Genomic DNA, 14,699 nt, shown 5'->3' on the forward strand with positions numbered 1-14,699 from the left:
TGTATATTTTCTACTCTTCCAATTTTGACCAACGTTTCTCAAAGACTAAATGGGTTTTGCGTGGATTCATATCATGTAGTAGCTCATACAATATGGTATCGATCCCGATGCTCACTAGCAGACGCCAGGAGCAATAAGGCTGCCAATTATTGAAGCTAAGTCCATATTCGCCATGAACTATTGGAGCGGATACTAGTTGCTATTTGGTGGATCAATTATTATCACTAGTTTATTTCCGATATCTTTTATCTACTACAGTCGTCCAGAGACCGACTACCTGAATCAAACACACTTTAGCTTATCAATCCTCTGGTATTTCACACCCATAGCAAACAGTCAGTGCTAACTCATCAATCGCTCCATGATATCTATCGTACACATGCAATCGATCCGCATTCCCAAGGAAGACCAAGAACACAACCCGGACTTTTACAAAAGAAAAACAATACTTGAATTACTCCCACGAGTCGATCTTCATCGTGCCCTTCTCCTGCAGGTTTTGATGCATCTTGAACGCCTGGAAGAGCAGGTGCGGCTCATGGCCCATGCCCTTCTTCAGACACTCAAACTCGGCACGGTCGAAGTAGTCCTGTAGGATAGGCTTGTAGTCTGGGTGGGAGCATTTGTCGATGATGACGCGGGCGCGCTCGCGAGGAGAGAGGCCGCGGACGTCGGCGAGACCCTGGTAGCAATGTCAGTACGTCACAGATGAGGTGTAAGAAAATAAGAGAAACGTACCTGCTCAGTCACAACCACATCCAGATCATGCTCCGTCTGGTCGATATGCGTCGCAAAAGGCACAATGCAGCTGACACCCGTAGGGTCGGTCTTACTAGGCCGCGAGCTGGGCGTGTGCATGATCGAGTACTTGGAGTTTCTCAAGAAATCGGCAGAGCCACCGAGGCCATTCAGCATGCGCGATCCCATCACGCAGGTGGAGTTAGCGTGAGCGTAGATATCCACCTCGACGGGGGTGTTCATGCCGATACAGCCCAGACGGCGGATAATCTCAGGCGAGTTCGAGACCTGCTGCGAGCGCAGCAGCAGCTTGCCGGCGTAGCGCTCCCATCCATCGTAGAAACGCTTGAATCCGTCGGGCGAGAAGCGGATGGAGGTTGCGGTGGCAAAGTCGAGGTTTCCGCTATCGAAAAGATCCAAGAATGAGTCCTGCAGGACCTCGGTCCACACCTTCAGGTTGGTGAAGTCGGCACCGCCCTTGCTCAGCCCGCCGACCACGGCGTTGGCGATATTGCCAATGCCCGACTGGATGGGTAGCAGGTTTGGTGGTAGACGGCCGTGCTTGACCTCGTGCTTGAGGAACTCAATGAGATTGCTCGCGATCGCCTGCGAGTCGGCATCCTCTGGGGCGTTGGGCTGCGTCTGGTCCGGGTAGTCGGACTCGACGATGGCGACGACCTTCTCCGGGTCGATGGGGATGTAGGTTGTCCCGATGCGGTCCTCGGGGGCCATGATCAGATACGGCTTGCGGCCGGGGGGCAGGTCGGACCCGACGATATCGTGCAGCCCCTCGAACGAAGGGCTGGCCGTGTTGACCTCGATAATGACCTTATCGGCCATCTGGACTAGCTCGGGCGAGGCGCCCACGGAGGCGCCGGGAATAATGCCGCCATTCTCCGTGATGGCCGAGGCTTCGATCACGGCCACGTCGATCTTGTTGTTGGGCTTGTTGAGGGTGTAGAATCCCTACAAGAACGGGCGTGACGATCAGCGATGTGGACACTAAAAACGCGGGTAGGAAGCTTGGCCTCCAGGCCGAGCTCGCCCCATCAGGCCGAAGTCAAAAACTTACATAAACCAGATCCGAGGGGAACATGCTCAGATGCTTGTCAAAGAACTTGATCTGCCCACTATTGATCCCCTTAGCGATCTCCTTGCCCACTTGGTGCGGGCTGCGACGCTCAATCATATTCAGGCGCGCCCAGCGGTTCTCAGTCTCCGCGCCGGACGACGCCCCAACGAACAGCGAGTATTTGAGCTGTCCCTGCAAGTTGTTTTTCTCAACATGGTCGGCTAGTGCGGCGGGGATTTTTCTGATCGAAGGATGAGCAATTGATTCTGCAAATCAATAGTTGAACTCAATAGTACACCAATACTCACTTGGGATACCCAACACCTGTGAACCCGGACCAGCCGATGTACGAGCCATTTGGGAAGAGGTCGATGAGGTCCTCTGCCTTGGCGAGCTTGTTCAGATACGAGGGCCGGCGGACGCGGCTCTTGAGCAGGGCAGAAGCAGCCATAGCGGTGAGGGGAGATGTTCTGGTGGAGAAGGGAGGTGAAGAAGAAGAAGAGGAAAGAACGGGAGGAAACCAAGGTATTAAGGACTATTGTTTCAAAGCTTCCCCTCAGCTCGTTCGCCCCGCGACAGAAGGAATGTTCAGACAGAAACCGGAACAACGGAAGGTTCGGGCGAAGGATGCTGGGTCTGTTTCTCCCGCCAATAGGTCCACCGTTCCGCTCTGGATAGAGTCAATGCACTACAGAGCCGTGGGGGCAGGCTGAAGATCACACGTGTCGGGCGCCAAGTCTGAGATTCCAATGGTTTTTGTTTTCTTTTCTGGCGTGCTGGACGAGTCTGAAATGATGGTGCTGTGATAAGTGAATTCGAGGCGCCAACGCAGTACTGACGTCACGTTTCACAGTTCGGTCTTCGCTCGGGGTTTTCTCGATCGTGGAGTTACACTAATACAACCACCAGTTTCATGCATCTGTGCTATTTCATGTGTCTCTCTCATCATGACCCCAGTAGCAAATCGCTCTTCACTAATCTCTCACATCGTTTATATCGATCTGGGTCGCTTTGGTAAACAATTGGAGCAAATCTGCTTCTTCGGGATGGGCTCGGGCCGGGTTTGTACCTGTCAGTCCACCAGGTCTCGGGCCAGTATCGGTTAATGATATCCGGGCAACCGGAGCTGCAGCCCTGTCTGGGACGCCGGGGTGAAACACATCCGAGGGGTACCGGTTATGGTGAGGATCTCCGGGGTCAAGACAGGGTCAATGGAGAACGATTCAGGGCGTTCCAAAAGACAAGAGGATGGTCCAGACTACTACTCCGTCCAACCCCAGGCACACACGGATCAAGAAAAGAAAAAAAGAAGTTATAGCGCATAAAATACATTGGAATGGAGAAAGAAAAGAAACTAAAGACAAATCATTCAACCCCAATCCTCCGTTGTTCCGTGCAGATCAGATCTCGAGAGATTCCAGGCGAAGCGCAGTATGTAGAAAGGAGAAAAGAAAAAAAGAAACGACAGAACCAGAAGAACGTCAAGGCATCGCAGCAATTTTCCTCACGTTAAATAATAGACGCCATCCAATTCACGGTTTAACCAAAATGCAATATCATCATTGCGCCTCCGTAGTCTCCGCCTCCGCCTCAGGCGCGGGTGGTGCGGCATCGGCCATCTCGGCATCGGGCTGGTCCTCCTTCGGGGGACTCTTGCTCTTCTCAGCCTCCTGGTCTTCAGTGGGCTTCTCGGGCTCCTCGGTGGCAGAAACGGCATTCTCAGCGGACAAGGTACCATTCAGCCAGGAGCGGAAGCGCTGATTCGACTCGTCCACCTTATCCTTGCTCAGACCACGGGCCCAGTTGGGGTTGTTGACGAATTTTTCGACGAAGCGGTCATGGCGCTTCTCGCGCAGGGCAGCCTTCTCCTTAGCAGCATCCTCTGTCTGGGTCTTGGCTGTCTCGGCATCGGCATCCTTGTCGATGATCGGGGCGGTGGAGCGCCAGAACCAGTCGTAGGTTTCGGGCTGGTAGAGCATCGTGTAGTTATTGGCGCAGACACGGATAATAAGACCGTCGAAATGCTGCAGGCGTCGGTAGAAGCGGTCATACTCCTCGTCCTCGTCCAGCTTGCCTGGCAGGTTGCGCTTCAAGAAGGGCATACGCATTGAGGAGAACTGTACACCTTCGGTCGGATCACGCATTGAGTATGCGGTAACGTAGTACGACCAGCGGGCTTCGGAGCTTAGCTCTGCGTTGTCGAAGGTCACGTCCTCGGGTGTTATCAGTTGGACGGTTGTCCGGCGCTCCGATGGGTACTGCGAACGATTAGTATGGATCAAACCATGACGATCGAGGACACTCACGTAGGTGATGCGATAGATATCGCCATCCTTGATCATCTTCTCCACCTGCTTGCGATACTGGATCTCCTGGTGATGCGTAGTCTCCTCCTTCTCCCGTTCCCGGAAGAAGAGATTCACAATATCCGAGCTGCGATCGCGCGAATCACCAGTGAAGATGGACGCAGCGTACTTGGTGATCGAAGACAGAATGCGGTCAAGGTTGTAGAGCAGATAGCCGCCCTGCATGTAGTAGCGGCGCAGTGTTTCCTCCAGATGAATTTGGTCCATGTCGCCCTTGATCACTTCCTCGCACATGCGCACAACCTGCTGGTATAGATTGGCCTTGGGGTCGCAGTCGTAGAAGAAGTCATTAGGGAATCGGTCGATCAGAGCCAGTTCATGCGCAGGCTTGGGCAAAAGACCTCGACGCACTTGCTCGTGGGCTTCCACCTCCTGCTCCTTGACGCGCAGCAGACGCTCATAGAGGATCTCAAATGTCCGGAAGAAGCAATAAATGTTCAAGTTGGCATACAGATTGTGCACCTTCTTCTCGTACTTCTCATTGAGCGTGTATTCGCGCTGCAGGTTGAAGTTGCCCTGACCGGGATGCTCCATCCACTTGAGCTCGGCCACGTTAAACTCCTCGGGCTCTGAAACGGCGGCAGACAGAGCTCGCGGAACCTCGGGTGTCGCAAGGGGAGTTGCAACAGTACCGTCCTCTTTGTTCCGCTTCCCTTTCTCGGTCTTGCGCTCAAGAGCCTCGCGGAGGAGGCCGATCTTCTGGGTGTTGAGCTCTTTCCGACTGGAATTTGAGGCGTCCTCGGCCGCGAAGTTCTCCCCGTCCATCTCCTCGGCAGGCGAAGTGGCAACCGAAATTTCATCCATGTAGTCGTGGAAAGTCTCGCGGTCCAGGTCGAAGTATACTGGGATGAAGTCCTTGACAAAGGCTGTCAACTTCTGCGTATCGGCGCCGAACCCACTGGTTCCCCGCTCAAAGTACAAGATGAGCAGGTGAGTGGCATCCAGAACAGTATCCAAGTCACTGAATGTAAACTCGCGCTGGTATTTGGATGGGGTCCATCCACCCTTGCGAAGATTCCGGTCCTCCTCGAACTTGGACTGAACTTCTTGCTGAATGTTCTTCGCAATAAAGAGCTTCTTGTCCGTCTGCTTCGTGGCAATGGCCTGATGGTCGAGACTGCGCCAGTATGCGCGCTGCATCTGCTCGCGCCAGACCTTGTCCCACTCGCGCTGGCACACCTTCCACTCCTCCAGCTTCTGCTTGAGACGGTAGAGAACAATCGGAAGAATCTGGCAGGGGCGCTCAAACATGTCACGGATGATCTTCTCACCGCGCTGGCGATCGTAGATTTTCTTGATCACTCGCTGGTAAATCGCCTCGCTCTGGCCACCAAGACCGCGAGGCAGTTTGAAAGCGGCCCGCTCAGATTCACTCATGACAAGGAACTGCTGGCAGATCGGCTCGATCAGCTGGATAGTGCGGGTGCACGCCTCGATGTGGTGATCGTAATCATGGCGGTCCTCCTCTATGCGGTGTAAGGCATCTTCGTACTGGTTCTTTCGGTGCGCAACAAACCCAGAATCCTCGGATGCCCAGGTAGGGTGAGATGCCCATTCGTCATTCAGAACCTCAAAGCACAGCTGGTCACGGCCGCTGCAAGGCTTCTGGCGCTCCCGCTTGGGCAGAAGACGGTAGCTGGGCCCCAGGGATCGACAATGGGCCAGGTTGACCATACCAGCCTCCGTTCGCGGCTTGGGGTCAATGGTTTTGTCCTCGGGCTCCTCGACACTCATGAATCGCTTGAACCAGCTCATGAGCTCCGCATTAGATCCAATGTATCCCTCGGCTCTCTTCACCAGAACGTGACGATCCACAAGGTCGGTGGTGTACAGGTTGCACAGCTTCAGGAAATCGCTGAAGACCTGCTTGTTCGCAATGAACTTCTTCACACGGTCAAAGAAGGCAATCTCCTCTTGACTTGGAGTCATCGAAACAGATGGCTGGATGGGTTCTGGGAGCGCAGGGATCAATGTCGGAGACACATTCGACAAGTCGGCACCTGTTGAGGGTTTGCCGTGGTGGTACTTGGCTCTCTGTTATCTCGTCAGTAATTTATCCTAATTCCGGGGGAGATATCGGAAACTCACCTTATTAACGTTACCAAACTGGCCCTGAGTGCGGCCAGCCTGGAGATCAGCCATCCGCGCAGCCTCAGCACCAGCAGGGCCGGACATGGACGAAGTCACGCCGGCACCACCTGGACCACCGCGACGCTTCTTGCCTTCCTTTTCCTTGACATTGAATTGACCAAGGGGCGGCATTTTGACATCCCGGTTGGGGGTCTGAGAAGCGAGACCGCCAGGGCCCATCGCATCTCCACGCAAATTGCTGAGAGGAGCAGCTTCTTCAGCCGCGCGAGCCGCTGCTTGTTGCTTTGCATGGGCCGCAGATTCAGGCAAGAACTGCTTGAAATCTTCCAGGAGATCCGGAGCGGTGTTGAACAGTTGGGTCACCTGTGCGTAGACATCCTGAATAGGTTTGGACTCCCGCTGGTAGGTCTGCAAGATCTCAAGGAATTGCTTGTAGATCTCCGGCGCACTCGAAAAGCGATTCTAGTAGCTGTCAGCTTTTTGGTCACGAATGGTCTTGGTACCTGTACTGACCTTGATCTTGTTCACATAGCTTATTGCGTGGTTGAACTCCACGGGTCCACGCTTGGTCAGGTCGCCGTGGGCGCCTTGCAGCATACCAGAGCCAACACCGGCCAGATTGTTCATAGGCTGGGTCAGACTTGCGTTCGCTCCCGCAGCCGAGGTCACTTGGAGGAGAGATGGTCGTCCCATGTTAGCAGAGGCCGAGGCAGCACCTTGCAACTGCGCAACACCACGGTGATCTTGCTGGTGTGACATAGCCGCCGCAGTGGCGGCCGCCTGTTGCTCCTGCTGGCTTTGGTAGCCGTAGTGGTGTTCTTGGCTAGACCCATCCTGCTGATACATGCCGGGACCCATCATGCGAGAGCCAGGTGAGTACGACCCGGGCTGCTGCTGTGGCTGCTGCTGCTGGCTTTGCTGCCATCCAGGCCGCGACTGGTCATAAAAGTCAGGGCGTCCGTGGAGACCACCCGAAGGACCGATATCTCCAGAATCCAACGAACGTCCTGTCCGAGGCATGCTCAGTGTATTGGTGCCGGAGGGGGTGGTCACGCGAATCGCATCGGGGTTATCTTCAGTTCCGCATTCGATACGATAGCCGGGTGGAAGGAAGGTGTTGAATCCCTGAATGAGAGCAGGGTGACCATTGAAAAGGGTGGAGACGCGTTGGATGACGCCGGGAGTATCAATCCTAGAGAATGTCAGATGGATCCTGCTGAGATCAGAGGTACCAAACTCACGCTTGGCTCTTGAAGTCTTTCATTATATCCAGAAATCGATTGTAAACATCCGGCTGATCAACGAAGCGGACCTTAACTTGATCCAGGTAGCTCAGAGCGTCCTATACATTCATTTAGTGCTAGGTCCGATTGTCAGAAGGAAAGGTCACTCACATTGAGAATTGGCTGCTGGCCTTGCGCCAGAGCGGCCACACTTCCCGGAATCTGCTGACCAGCTCCATTGTAGCCCATCATCGGGTTGCCCGGCGGTCCACCGGGGTGCTGCATGTATGACCGAGGCGTGCCTTCACCATGCTGCTGCATCTGGGGGCCAAAGAGGCTACTAGGTCCACCAGAAGACTGCCCACCAGCACTCTGAGGGCCGTTGGTGGCAGCTCCACTGAGGTTGGAGAGAAGACCGTTAGGGCCATGGATGGTGTTGGGCACCTTCGAGGCGACGGGTTGGTGGAGGGGGATGGAGCCCGTGTGGCTCTGGACGGGGTGGTGCTGCTGCTGATCGCGCTGGCGCTCCATCTGCTGACGTTCCATCTGCTCTCGCTCCCGCTGCTCTCGCTCACGGTGGACATGCTCTTCCTGCTGGCGCTGGCGCTCCATCATCTCCCGCTCTCGGGAGTCGCGCTCACGCTCGCGATTGAGCTGCGGAGATGCATGCTGCATGGCTTGACCGATTCCCGGCAGGGAGTGGCCGGTATTGTGGGAGGGAGGATGCGGACCGTACGTCTGAGGCTGGTGCGTGGCTCCGTGGCTCTGGCTCAATTCTGCCAGGCCGGGGAGCGAGTGGCCACCCGACTGACCGCCAGGGTGGTAAGGGCCTGAGATGACGATCCCGAGTCAGTATTATTCAGAGAGGGTATAGAAGGCGCGGTTCTAACCGGATGGAGGGGGGAGGACAGGGCCCGAGGGCTGCGAAGACGGGCCTTGCTGAGAGGGATTTTGACTGTGGGGGTTGCAAGAATGGCATGTCAGTCACTGGCAGCATAGAAATAGCAGTTGGAGCAGCATCACATACCCGAAAGAGCCCAAGGGCCTCTGCTGCTGGTTCATCTGATCCATGCCAGGGTGCGACGGCGGCCCACCACCGGCAGAGGAGTGCCAACTATCGTTCCCAGAATTCATGATCTGCACATAAAATCAAATCGAATGAGGGGTCCAAGAAATACGACTGGCCAATCTTAATCGGCACAGAAGAGAAAAAGAACTGAGAGTGCCCTAACGGGGTGAAAGGGGACTTGGGATGAAGCTCGGAGTCACTGGTGCACCAGAGTTCTTCCACAGTCACGGTGTGCTGGGCGCACTCCAGTCACAGCATGGCCAGCTTGAAATCAAGGCTGGACAGAAGAGACAAATGCAGGAACCCACAGACGAAGACTGGGAAATGAGGATGTAGTCGAGTAGGGAGAGACACAGGGGACTGGGACTCTGGGGGTGATTCCCTTTGCGCGCGATCGCGGGCTCTCCAGTGGCCTCTGCGCTAATCCGGAGATGGTCTAGCGTGTTATGATCCGGAGGCTGGATTGTTCCGGTAAGGAAAAGACAGTTGGTATGATGACTGGCGGTGAGCCTCGGGTGGTATGTTGGTTCTGTCTCTGTATGGCGGAAGGGTATTGATACCTCCCGCCTCCGTCATCGCCCCGGAACGCCCGGCAGAAAAAACCGACTCGTCAGCCATGATAGGGGAGGGTAAGCGAGGTGTAGAGAGAAGAGAATTCAGGGCGAGAAGATGGGTAGGCAAGGGTAAACGTATTGAGTGCCAAAATGGGTGACAACCTGCCTCTGACGATGTGGAAAGGTAGAAACGGTCTACACCCGGTGAAGATATATACTAGGGCCACATCGCTCTCACTGCTCTACCGTCTACAAAGGCAGATTCATAAAAGCCCAACAGGCTTAACATTCTCTATCGTGACTGATCCCCGTACGCCATCATACCTAAGGAGCTGCATACAAATCATGGACCAACAGGCAAAAACACGACAAGAGAGAGAGAAGGGGGGAGAGGGAACGGGAAAGAAAAAATCCTGAGATTATGGGAATCTGTGGCTTGCTGCTGCTGCTACCGTCATTAATCTTTTTGTTTTGTTTTGTTGTGTTTTTCGATTTCATCCTGATCTTCGCTAGATCATTGAATTCCTCCATCAGCCACCGGATCCCCAACCCCAGTTGCGCCGGTCCATGGAAGAAGAAGATTATGAGGAATGCCGGGGGAAGAGTCGCGCCTTTACAGAGCAGAGAAAACAAAGAGCTAGAAAGAGTCATTGTAAGTAGAGATAGAACACCAGGGGCGGGGGGGAACATACGTTGTTCGTAGCAGCAATGGCAATGCTGTCCTCAAAGGGATGCCAGCTCATGTGCAGGATCTTCTTGTTGAAATCAATCTGGTCGGCATCGGTCTCCTTCTTCATCCGACTGCCCGGACCTGCAGGGCTACCGGACCGCGAGCCCGCCTTCTTGCCATTCCCTGCCTTGTTCATCGGGGTCGGCACGCCAACCTTCTTGGCCTTGAAGGCCGACTTGTCCGCCTGCAGTACAATCTCCGTTTCCTTGTCGTCTTCTTTCGGGTAGATCATGAAGTTGTTGTTGTAGCTGCCCGTCATGACATTCTCCGCGTCTCCCGAGAAGACCACCTCAAACTTGTCAAAGATGCTGTCGTTCTCGTACGTATCACACAAGCGCGGCCGCAGGTGTTCGTGGATGGGGATCGTCTTGACCGGTTGTCGTTCCATGTTGACGTCCCAAATCTTCACGGTCAGATAGTCGCGGGACACGATGTACCGACCGTCATGGGAGAATCGCACGTCGGAGATGGAGGAAATGATCTCGGAGAAGAAGGAGCGCGAGGAGGCGTCCTCCTCTTGTTCGAACACTTTTTTTTGAGCAGCGGTGTTAGCTCCCATCCTTGCAGAAATAGGGGATCAAATACATACGTTTGGCGTGCTCGTCGCACAGCGCCCGCTCCCGCATATCGGCCAGTTTGATTGTGCCCTTGGAACTGGCGTACATAAACCAATTACAGCCGACGGGGTGGAACTCTGCCGCCGTGATCACTTCGGTTAGCTCCTCCATGTTTGCCGGCTTGATATCGACAATGTTGAAGCTCTGGTCCTGAATATTGAGATTCCACAGGTTGACTCGCAAGTCATCACTGCTGATAAACGTCTCACCATCGCTGTTGACGGAGATGCTGTTGATATGGTAGGCGTGGGCATTGGCGTACGTTCTCCGTGGGACTGCGGCCACCACAGTGTCATGGTGTGTCATGCGTGGGAGCTTCAGCGCGGAGGGGTCCTTGAAGGAGACCCGGGGTGCCCGTGGCATGCCACCGCCGCCACCCACGGCGCCCGCTGGCGTGAGCTCGTTCGATAGATTGTTCTCAGCGACCACCTTCAAGGACTTGTCAAACACCTTCCACAGCTTTATTGTCTTGTCGTTGGTGGAGAGGAGGAAGTGAGATGCATTTTGTCGGCGGCACCATTTTATCTTGTTGATTTTCTCTTCGATCTCTAAGGATTTGAGATAGTCGAATTCAGGCTCGTGCGACTGGAACTCGGTGTGGAACTTATATTCGCAGGTTTTTTTCTGCATTGACCGAGTGTTAGGGTCAATCCGGAGTTGAATGTGAAGAAAGGACGTACCGTTTCATTCCGCTCAAATAGTACCACTCGTCCACCCTTGTCTCCCGTAGCGAGGTAGTTACCGGTATGATCGAATTCGACGGTTGAAATGATGTCCGCTGGGGGGCCGCGTTAGCCTACAAGGACAGAATGAGGGAGGGGAGAGAGACAATTACCCTCTGTGATATCTTCTACATCACCTTTATCACCAAAGCATCTGATTTGACGAGTTAGCCTGTCCCGAGCTCACCGGCACCAGACAGGTCGCCGACACGTCCATATGAGCCGACTTACTGTGTGAACTTCCAGGTGGGCGAGCCTGGATCTCTGTCTACCATCTTTTCGTTCTAGAATCGACCCTGACCGCGACCGTGGACAAGGGATCGAGACAGCAGAATGGCACGGACGAGAAAAGGTGCCTGAAACAGGTCTATCGGGGACGATGCGATGAATGGAACTGCGGATCCGGTCGGACACGGATGAGTACAGCCCAGCTCGAAAATAGCGAGACGCGGGAGATGATCAAATGTCGAGCCGGCCGATGACGAGCGGGCGAGGGGAGGCGGGAGGGGAGAGGGGAAAGCAAGTGGGATGCTTTATGAGTTTTTGGAGGGCGTGCCCAGCGAGAGAGGACGACACGAATGATGGACGGGTGATGGGGGAGAGCAAACCAAACGCCAGGTGGTGGATGTTATTGATTTGGCGGTGGTGGCCGAGAGTGGTGGTGGGTTGAGTTGAGTGGGTTTGGGTTGGTGTGGATTATGACTGGAGCCGATGCAGCAAAGCTCGGCATGAAGATGAAAAAAACAAGAGTCTATCCAAGAAAGGGCAGCCGAGCAGAAGGACCCGAGCCAGATGGTAGTGGTGGGGGTTGTTGAGAGGGAGGTCGAGGTGATGGGCGGGAGAGAGAAAAAGGAAGAAGGTGTGGTGTGGTGGATGAGGCGGTGGTGCTTGGTTTGGTGGTGAGGACTTTCGTAGTGGGGGAGCAGTTCGTTAATGCCGCAACAATCCTAGAGCCGGCACTAGGTACACCTACGGACGCCTACGGGGCAGTTTCTGGCAGTCTCTGACAATAGCTGGCAATAGCTGGTAATATTGGACAATCATCGTCCACAGAGTTCACACGACGAGTAAATGCTGACATCAACCACTGCCCTCCCGCTGTAACATTGCCAGAAACAGCCGACCAGCACCCACATGGGACGACGACGATGATTATTTACAAACAGAACCATCCCAATCATTCATCATAGCTCGAATGATAGCCGCTGGTGATCAAATTCTGGTTGGATGCCACCGCGATCACCCGGAAGCTGGGACGGTGCCTCTGTCGTCATCCCGGGCAAAGAGGAGGTGGAAGCAACACCTACGACAGACCCTTGGACAACGATTGCAGCGCTAGATCTCGAGCAATAATGGTCTCTATAGAACAATAATCATAATAATAAGAATACCATATCACCATTGTTATTATGATACGTATGCTAGCATGTTTACAACATGCCATTCCTCGGAGTCCCATAGTTACTGTCTCAGTATACTGCTAACGACCCAGCTCGATCGCATCGTCTCATTCTCGGTACATCGCACATCGAGCATGCACCGAAGCAACAGGCAAGCCGTACCAGTCATTCAACCATTCATCTGCCAACTTCTTGGGCCAAATGCCACGCCAGGTGACTTGAAGCCATTCAGGATCTCACGTGGGAACTTGTCACCGGGTTCGTTCTGCTCCAAGAGCAGCTCATCACGGCAGTCGTCGCGGACATTCTGCATGACCTGCAAGGGTCTGCTCAGGCGCCTAGGCACCGGTAACAACGACTTTGAACCCCAACTTCCCGAACTCCTCTAAACTGGTGGTCCGTTTACTCAATTTCTCCAGGTCTGAATCGAGCGCACAGTTAGCCAGACGTGTTCGAATCGCACTATTACACGCCTCTGTTCCAGCGTCGACAACAATATTCGGGATGTGTTGATCAAATCGTCGTTAAAGCGCGGATCAATAGAGGTACTACAACAGGATGTTGAGGTATTGACAGGTCTAGCATTTCATGTTGTGGGGAGGGAGGGGGGGGCTTACTCAGGCTACTCATCTCATTGTAGCAGTAAAACGTTAATTGGACTATAACCTATAACATAATATACCATTCAACGCTCCGTCTCCCCTTCCTAAGTCTAACAGACTAGAGACGATCTCGTGGACACAACCCCAACCCATCCATGTCCGACCAGGCGCCCGAGAACCCGCGGGGCAAGACGCCTCGGTCGAAGAATGATCGCGACACGGATCTATCACGACCAGCAGAACCCTCCTCCTCTCCCACGAACGCCCCCTCAAACAACCCCTCCACACAATCTCTCGCAAGCCGCATCCAAAGCTCCGCGACCAATCTAGCGCGCAGCGCATTCCAACCCCCCGGCTCAGCAGCTGAGATCTCCCGCACGCTGGCAAATACCACGAACAGCAAAGCCGCCGGACCATCTTCCCTACCCTCCTCATCTACACAATACCACGCGGCAAGCCAAGATGCCCTCGGGGTACCATCGTCTTCTACTCGCCAGACAGGACCTGGGTCCAGCGCCGCGGCGGAGTCCTTCCGGAGCAATGCCGTCGGTAGTACCTCGGCTGAGACGCAGGGGGGGTTTACATTGCCGCCGCTGACGGAAGAGGAGTTTCAGCAGCAACAGCGACAGGAACATCACTTGGACGACGGGGATATTGTTCTGGGGGATAGGGACAGGGACGGGGACGGGGTTAGTAGTGATCCTCTTGGACCGCTACAATCGGAAACGGGGAACTGGAAGGGCAAGCAGCGGGCCTATGATCCCACGCAGCGGAGATTTGACACTGCCTGGGAACGCGGCCAGCCTGCATCTTTCCAGGGGATAGATGGCAGCAGCAGTCAAGCACAGATAAATGCGACAGACGGCGCAGGTGTCGTATCCCTCCTCTCCGATCCAGCCTTCGACGCCGGGTTCCCGAGCACAACAGAGACCGGCGACGAAGAGCCAGAACTGGAAACAGACCTCGCTTTCTCGGAACCTCCACCGCTGACGCCCGCTGAGATCGAGATGCTCGATTCGTTCCGTCGACGGATGACTCCTCCCCCGCCGCATTCGACACAGTCTCAACACCTAACGTCATTCAGCCTCGTACCTGATATAGACACGTTCCTTCAGTTGAACGACACCTCCGCTGCAGCCGAAACGACCTCGACCTCGACCTCTTTGCGGGATAATGTACTCTCCCATCTTCCCGGTGCAACAGATTGGATCGGTGTGCAGGATCGATATCACGATGAGGTGTGGGGGTTTCTACGGCCTGCATTGGAGGCCGCGAAGACAGAGATGGAGGAGAAGAGACAAGATCCCCACAGTGAAGATGAAGATGGGCCGGCGGTGCGGAGGTTGAAGATGATATTGAAGCATATGTGAACCTGAACACTGTATAGATATGTAGATAGACGCCTTGTACATCCTACCTAGCATACGAAGTAAATATCTGAGTCTCCCAGCCTACAATACACCAAAGTAAACTCTAGCAACTTATATATTCCAACGAGAAAGAACAGAGGAAGAT

General features: G+C 54.4%; 4 protein-coding genes across 4 annotated transcripts; 1 reads left to right on the plus strand and 3 right to left on the minus strand.

Annotated features, from left to right (window-relative positions):
• Nucleotides 1-454: 454 nt before the first annotated feature.
• PFLUO_LOCUS1480 (acetyl-CoA hydrolase) lies at nt 455-2,261 on the minus strand (the record flags this gene model as incomplete). Its single annotated transcript, XM_073778524.1, has 4 exons — nt 455-682; nt 739-1,704; nt 1,811-2,051; nt 2,119-2,261. The coding sequence occupies 4 exons, from the start codon at nt 2,259-2,261 to the stop codon at nt 455-457; spliced, it is 1,578 nt and encodes a 525-aa protein (XP_073635570.1).
• A 1,108-nt stretch (nt 2,262-3,369) lies between these two features.
• PFLUO_LOCUS1481 (Transcriptional regulatory protein sin3) lies at nt 3,370-8,624 on the minus strand (the record flags this gene model as incomplete). The annotated part of the gene is made up of 8 exons (XM_073778525.1): nt 3,370-4,068; nt 4,117-6,210; nt 6,265-6,729; nt 6,781-7,459; nt 7,509-7,609; nt 7,662-8,320; nt 8,381-8,445; nt 8,518-8,624. The coding sequence occupies 8 exons, from the start codon at nt 8,622-8,624 to the stop codon at nt 3,370-3,372; spliced, it is 4,869 nt and encodes a 1,622-aa protein (XP_073635571.1).
• Nucleotides 8,625-9,726: 1,102 nt separating this feature from the next.
• PFLUO_LOCUS1482 (protein phosphatase 2A regulatory subunit cdc55) lies at nt 9,727-11,457 on the minus strand (the record flags this gene model as incomplete). Its single annotated transcript, XM_073778526.1, has 6 exons — nt 9,727-9,750; nt 9,806-10,371; nt 10,433-11,084; nt 11,141-11,238; nt 11,296-11,336; nt 11,414-11,457. 6 exons carry the CDS (start codon nt 11,455-11,457, stop codon nt 9,727-9,729), a joined length of 1,425 nt encoding a protein of 474 aa, XP_073635572.1.
• Nucleotides 11,458-13,339: 1,882 nt separating this feature from the next.
• PFLUO_LOCUS1483 (uncharacterized protein) lies at nt 13,340-14,554 on the plus strand (the record flags this gene model as incomplete). The annotated part of the gene is made up of 1 exon (XM_073778527.1): nt 13,340-14,554. One exon carries the CDS (start codon nt 13,340-13,342, stop codon nt 14,552-14,554), a length of 1,215 nt encoding a protein of 404 aa, XP_073635573.1.
• Nucleotides 14,555-14,699: the final 145 nt, after the last annotated feature.

Source organism: Penicillium psychrofluorescens (genome assembly GCF_964197705.1).
Source record: "Penicillium psychrofluorescens genome assembly, chromosome: 1".
NCBI classification, from domain to species: domain Eukaryota; kingdom Fungi; phylum Ascomycota; class Eurotiomycetes; order Eurotiales; family Aspergillaceae; genus Penicillium; species Penicillium psychrofluorescens.